The sequence below is a fragment of the Salvia splendens genome, chromosome 3 (assembly GCF_004379255.2).
Source record: "Salvia splendens isolate huo1 chromosome 3, SspV2, whole genome shotgun sequence".
Taxonomy (NCBI): domain Eukaryota; kingdom Viridiplantae; phylum Streptophyta; class Magnoliopsida; order Lamiales; family Lamiaceae; genus Salvia; species Salvia splendens.
The window spans coordinates 5,524,251-5,531,901 of record NC_056034.1 but is presented as its reverse complement, the minus strand read 5'-3'; the positions used below and the strand labels follow the sequence as shown (position 1 = coordinate 5,531,901).

Genomic DNA, 7,651 nt, shown 5'->3' with positions numbered 1-7,651 from the left:
CCGAAGTCCTATTATAAAAAAAGAAGCGATTTTGCCATTTCGGCCATTTGGTTTTACAAAAGGCTCTAAAGGGCTGTAAAGGGATCAAGTAAAACCAAGATCCCTTCCTCTTAAACTGGAAGAAATTAAGGATTGCCCTCAGAGACAGATCCTTGTCTAGCCGACGCAGTTCGGCAGCAAAGGCCGATAAGTGCCTCCAAGAGTTCGGAGTCACCTGACCTAAAGGGAGTTGAAAAAAATCTAGCAGCTCTACAAAGGCAGGGGGAAGAGGGAAACGAAGCCCGCATTCTAAGCCGGCTTCATAAACGGTGGCGTAACCCTCCGGCGGCGAGTCAGCCCTATGAAGGTCGTCGGGAATCGCAACCTTTCCCCCAGGAAAAAAATATTTTTCGTGTAAGGATATCACAGTATCCTTACTCAAGATGCTGTGAAAATACTCTACGGTCTTCTCCCCGGATTCTTTCCGGCTAGAAGACCCCTTACCCCTTTTCCTACCGCTACCTGACTCAGAAGAAGAAGAAGAAGACATAGTTCTTACTCTTCGAAAGTCTGAAGAAATTCTCAAAAAATTCTTGAAAGCGGAAGAAAATTTTTACGCGAAGGAGATAGAGTGCAGAAGAAGCTATAGCAAAAGTGTTCAACTGATGAAGAAAGGACGTATTTATCAGATTCGGAGAAGATTTCAAAATCATCGCACCGTTTCGAATCCCACCTTTTCAGGATTCAACGGCCGGATTTTACTGTCGCATTTAATGCAGTCACGCGCAAGGCACGTCCCCTGACGTCAGCCTCCCCCGTACCTTTATCCAGAATGCCGAAGTGACTCGCTTCGCCGAAGTGATTCACTTCGCTTTTCGGGGGGGGGTAGTGATGGGGTACGTACTAAACAAGCCCAATAGCAGTGACGGCCCATCAGCCCAAAGCCCAAGGAAGAGTATCAGTTCGGCATTACCAAAGAGTTCGGCCCCAGCCCACAGCTCGGTAAAAGCCGACCAATCAAGCTCCACTCTCAGATCGGCAAAAGCTACTCGGCAATAGTTCAGCAGTTCGGTCTCAGTATTCGACCGAACTGGAAGATAGTCAACTCATGCAGGATCACATGCAGGATAGTGGACCAAGCACAGAGATAGTGGACTCATGCAGGATCTCATGCAGGATAGTGGACCCATGCAGGATCTCCATGACCTCCACGACATTCACAACCATCATTAGTGGTGATGCAAGCCACGATCTTAGTTCAATGTATAAATAGAACTCAGATCAGATAAAGAAGGGTTAAGTTCGCTAGAGATCAAATATCAAATAGCAAGTCTGTATTGTAAGCTGTAGAAAATAGATCAAGCAATACAACTATGCCCTCTTTTCTTCCCGTGGACGTAGATTTACCTCAGTAAATCGAACCACGTAAATCTCTGTATCGTGATCTGTATTTTCCTGCATTCATCACCATCAAAAATTCGCCAAACCATCACTGTTCATGGCCAGCTTAATTAATTTAAGGTCGTCTTTATATAGTTAGATTTATTTTGTGATTGCATAGGCCACTCCTTCAGAAACATGAAACAAATTATATAATCTGCATAAATTAGACTCAATTATTGAAGTAGTGATTCCACCTTCGACCATTGTTCTCAAACTGTTGTTGAACACATATATACATATTTTAGTATAGCCAAGTTTTGTCCTTGTTCAACCATAATCTCTTGTCACATTAACCCTGATAAATTTCTTAGCATTTCCTTGTCTGAATCTCACCCACAGTTTGTAGTTAGTGTCAATGCATGATGCAAACCCATTTTTTAAAAATTACCCATATGTAAAGTTTGTGTGTGTGACTGGGCTGTGTTAGGTAGTACTGGAGTATTATTTAACCACAAAAAGAATTTAAAGTAAAAGACAATAATGTAGGTTCCCCCTCTTCACATGCTACCCAATTAACCTTTTTGATCTCTCTTGTTTTATGTTTTGGTTTAGATACCAAGAAAATCCAGGGGTCATGCCTTAATATCATGAGAATTCAACCTTGAAATAAAACATATATATATATATATAGAATAATTAATAAACATGAAAAAGTAAAGCCCAATACATGGTATTTGGATTAGTAGAAAAGTTGAGGAACATGCCATTTCAAATAATGATAAAATCTTTCCCTTAAATTGGATGCACATGGCTTTGATTATCATATTGCCCCATAATTTTCCACTATTAATCAAAAAAGGCCTCAGTTTTGCTCTTTTCCTCTTACTACAAAATTAGTTTCTATTTTGGATTCTTTTTCTTCTGAACATGCTTTCTTTAACTAAATTAAACTTGACATTTATCTTTACACATGTTAACTTCTTGCGATTCTCTTATTCTTTGGAAGGTAAAAGGGAACAAGAAGTAAGTAGGATAAGGCCAATGTATATAAACATTGCTTTTCTGGCAAATGAATCCACCTAAAAGTTTTTTAATTGTATATATAATGTATGATTAGATATGTGGTATAAACTATACTCTACCGTGCCGTTCGGTCGCCATGACTCCATATCATATAGTATATGATTATCCATCTAGGATTAAATTGTGAGATTGCTTATTATCATAGGATTATCTATCTAGGATTAAGTTGTGAGAGATTCAATCTCATAAACAAACATAATACATATATTTAATCATGAGATATAATCTTCAAACCGAACATGCCCTACATATACGAGGGGTAGGTTTGGGTGAAAATCAACCTTGTCATTGTAATTAGAAACTCCTAGTTATTAATTTAGTTCACTGGTCTTGATTTATATATGAATGATCAGTGTTCCATAATAATGCATTTGTGTGTATAACAAGACTTAATCACGTCTTTATTTACAATAATTATTTAATAATATTACAATAGTATTTGTTCATATAGTTAACATAATAAAGTCATAAAGATGATTTTCATATGATCATCCCCTTCACACACACACCCACACACAATAATACTTATTTTAAGATAATACTACATGATCATATATACAATAGTAGTTAATACTTGCACACATTTTAGATCACACAATTATAAATATTTCAAATTGATTTCTGGTTTTGCCAGGAGAATTAGTTCCTGACTCATGTATATTTAATTTGGTTTCTTGACAAGACTGTGACCTCTTAATTAAATTAATGCCCATATACTATTTAGTTGTAATGAAATAAAAATGAAAATAAAGAAAGGCACTCAATCACATAATTATGATAAGCAAAATATATGTGGTTTGAAGTAGGGAAACCTCATACGAGAATGATTAGGGCAGTGAGCCCAATGATTGCTAGCAATCCGATTCAAATCATAATTGAATCACATAGTTTAGAGAATTGAGTAATCATCAAGTTGCAGTCTTCTTTTAGACGTGCTAAAAGTTGCAATCCCAGGAGAGAAATGCATGCTTAATTATGCTTCTAATAATCAAACTATCATGATTTTATGATACTACCACCTTTTTCCTTCACTCATATGATTAGACTTCGAATCAAGCTTCACATGCCAAGAAAGAGCAAAAGCTTTGCAAGAAAAATCTACATACGTTTTCTCTTTTGCTTAAAAACTAACTTGGTTGTAACACTCTGCAAATGCTCTCAAATTTCGGTTGTGCACAAAAATTGTATCCAAATTAGACATACATGGATAAATGGCTGGTTTTGTCCCATCACTTGGAACATATACATGAAAACGCCCTACTGTTTAGGATATAAACCCCAAATGATGGGACAAAATCGTCGAAAAACATTGCAAACGATGGAAAAAAATTGATTCTGGTTTTGTGAATGAGATGGAGATTGCCCTACCTCAAATAAGTGCATCTTTTGAAATGAATGGGAGTTATTTGATCATCCTTGTATGCCACATCAAATGACAAATATGAAATAAATTGTCTACAATCACAAGCTTTTAATATAGTGTGGAACAATTTTAGTCGAAAAATAAGAGTCAATTAAAAATACAATAATATAAATGTAGAATCTTTTATGATGTGCAAAATCGGACATTAGTCAAATATGTACTGTATTATGTATGTGTAATTAAAAGTAGAATGGAATGAAATGCAGAAGCGATTGAATTTGTTGATAAACTAAATGTGGAGTCGTCTCATTTTCGATTATTCAAGCACGTTGCGTAGCTAGTTCCAAAATCGTCCAATCTAATAATTGGAGGAATAATGTTTGATTAGTGTAAATAAAGAGGTGAGGATTAGCATATACTCCATAATGGCATTGGATTGAGAGATGCATATGGCTAATAATGATGCATGTGATGATCAATCCAATTTGTTTAAGTAAGGAGGTCCATGTTCCCTTTACATTACTAAATTCCCCAATATTTTAATACAAATAATCTCCTTATTTAAACCCCACCCACAGCCACAAATCATCATCAACAACAACAAAACGAAGCTCTCAAACACTGAAAAACATAACATAACCCCTTCTTCTCTCTCTCTGATCACTGTCAGTAAATCTCACTTTCCAACAACTGATCATAACTGCCATCTTTTCCTTTGTCAGTCCTTTTCAACAGTCCCCCAAGATGGAAAGCATGAGCAAGCCTTCCACCAAGTCCAAAAGAAAAGGCACTCAGCCGGCCGCGCCGGCGTCTGAGTCAACGAACCGCTTCCTCGGCGTGAGGAGGCGGCCATGGGGGCGGTACGCGGCCGAGATACGCGACCCCACGACAAAGGAGCGGCATTGGCTGGGCACATTCGACACGGCCGAGGAGGCCGCGTTGGCCTACGACCGGGCTGCCCGGTCCATGCGCGGGTCGCGGGCCCGCACCAACTTCGTCTACTCGGACATGCCCCCGGGCTCCTCGGTCACCTCCATCATCTCCCCCGACGAGCAGCACCGCTCGGACTTCTCCGTGCTGTTCGGCGGGGGGAACAGCTCGGAGATATATTTCGGGGCGGGGGAGGGGCAGTATTCGGGGTTTCAGCTGACAGGGGAGGCGTGGCCGAATGTGTACCAGGCGGGGAGCAGCCACGTGGCGGAGGAGGCTGAGCTGCCGCCGCTGCCGCCGGATATAACGAGCGGCTGCTACTCGGGGGAGCCGCCGGTGCTGTCGGAGATGGGGCATGGGGTGTTGAATGAGATGAGGTGTCTGGAGCTGTCGGAGCAGCGGCGGAGCATGGACGCGGCGGTGGGGTACGAGTACGACGGAGGGTATTATGGGGTGGAGGAGTCGATGGAGGCGGCGAGGAGTAGCTTCTCCGGCGGGTTTGGGTGGTTCTGAGTGGTCGGGGAATTTGTGTTGGTTTGTTGGATTTATTAGAATCCATGTGTGTGTTTTTTTGGATTGTTTTATTTTTCTTTGTTTTTTTTCCTCTTTTCTGTTCACATTGTAATAACCATCAGCTTATATAATATAATGCATTGAATGGTTTTTCGCTGAGATATTTTTCACAAAAATCTATAATATTATTTATATAGATTAACATAAACGTTAATGTTCTGAAAATTCAGAGGAAAATATTTGAATTATTAATTACTACTGGAGTATTAACTTTGCATAAAAAATGTCCTTGGTTCCATTTTCTGCATGCTGTAATCTTGGAGTTATTTGCCGGATACCACATTTAATGACGTGGCATTTTTGCTCATCTCCGTCTTCCAACGAGAGTTTACAGTGGTACTCCCTCCGTCCCAAAGTAGATAGACATATTTGAGAAATAGCACGAGATTTTAGGAAATGTTATTTTGTGTGTTAGGTGGAGAGAGAAAATTGTATATTTATATTAATGTGAGAGAAAGCTTTTTCTAAAAAAGGAAATGTGACATCTTTTGTGGGACAAACTTAAAAGGAAAGTGTGACATCTATTATGGAACGGAGGGAGTACTTGATTGAAAGTTGGTTAAATATTTTTTAATTTCCATATACAAGTCTTTCCAAAAGACTTGTGCAAAATAATCATAGTAATTTGGGATATTGACACCTAATATCATGGAACTTTCAAAAAGTTGGATTTTTCCCACGAACTTTGAAATTGAAAAATAATATCACGAACTTTACCACGAGTTTGTTATTTCTCACCAATGATAAAATTCCGGCAAATAATATCACGATACGGATTTTTTTCGTAGTTTCTCGACAACAACTTCAAGATTTTCAATCTTTGAGAATAGTTTTTCTTGAAGCACACCCTCCAAATTTGTTCTTCAATCTATTAATATAGCCGGAATTTTTTCACTGGTGGGAAATAACAAACTCGGGGTAAAGTTCGTTATATTATTTGTCAATTTCAAAGTTCGTGGGAAAAATCCAACTTTTTGAAAGTTCCATGGTGTCAATATCCCTATTATTTTTTATAGAAACATTAATTTAGAGCTTTTTCTTTTTGGAAAATAGAGTACATGACTTTACAATAATATACTAGTAGTATAGTACTAGTACTACATAACTTGAATTGTACTAATTCACTCCCAGCAAAGATAGTTTAGTTATAAAGTGAATTGGAAAATTAGCGTTTAGACTTTATAGGAGGCTTCCATGTTTTGTTAGAAATATAAGTAGTTGATATGAAAACAAAATAAATAAATTATATTTATGTCAGTAATTTCGTATAACCATTTTAATTATGAGATCCATAACTGGGGCCAGGCCATACAATAATAGCCCAGTACCAAGATCTGCTTTGTGGACTTAGAAATAATACCGTATACTACTTCTTAAATAAACTAGTACAGTACTTATGATTTTAAATTATGTGGTGTTTAATTTAGTTGTGTAGAATTTTTAATTTAGTAATTATGTAAAGAACTTATTTTATTAATTTTAAGATTTATTTAAGTTGGTTTTGAGTTATCTATTTTGGACTAATTTGGGATCTCAATTAATAATGCCGTAGAGCAGAGCCTTCATCTGCTCCTTTTCCCTACTCTCCTCCTTCCATTCTTCCTGCAGTTTCAGAATAGACACTAAATTACTCAAACTTCATCTCACAACATATGCATACAGTTATAGAAACAGCATTGAGCTATAGGAAGAGCACCTAATCAACAGTATATACCAACACAATAGTATAACTATGTAACAGGAGTATTATAGAATTACTAATTTATCATTTTAAATGAGATTTAACATGTGCATCACATAGATCCACGTATTTACGAAAGGTCATTGAATTTAATCCAATCTTAGCGGAGTTAGTTACTTGTAATTTTATTTAATTATGGTTTTCAAAATAGTTCAATACAGTAAATAGTACTGCTATTTAATAAAATATTTAGTAAGTATAAACAATTACAACAAGCGTATTTTCCTATTAAAATTAAAGAGCAAATTAAAAAAATCATAAAATTTAATCAAATTCAATATATGACAACTTTAAAAAATAACAAGAGTATATTATTACCACCATTTTTTCCTCAATTGTCCATTGATTTCATAATTAAAATCCTAAAAATTAAAAATTGCATTATTAAATTCATAATAAAAAACAATTTGAGTATGAATGGGAAATAATATGATGTAAATAGTGGATGATGAATGTGAGTATTTATAGATATTTTTTGGATAAATTTTTTTAAAAAAAAACAAAAAATGGTAAAAAAAAAGGTTAAAAAAGGCTATATTTTTTGGAATCCGAAACATTTTTTCTTTTTTCCGGATTATTTTTAATTTTTTATGAATTTT

The 7,651-nt window shown here is 36.5% G+C and overlaps 1 protein-coding gene across 1 annotated transcript; it reads left to right on the top strand.

The window, feature by feature from the left end:
- The first annotated feature begins 4,552 nt into the window (after positions 1 to 4,552).
- On the top strand, positions 4,553 to 5,251 carry LOC121796466 (ethylene-responsive transcription factor LEP-like). Its single transcript, XM_042195312.1, has one exon. It carries the CDS (start codon positions 4,553 to 4,555, stop codon positions 5,249 to 5,251), a length of 699 nt encoding a protein of 232 aa, XP_042051246.1.
- The last annotated feature ends 2,400 nt before the right edge of the window (positions 5,252 to 7,651 follow it).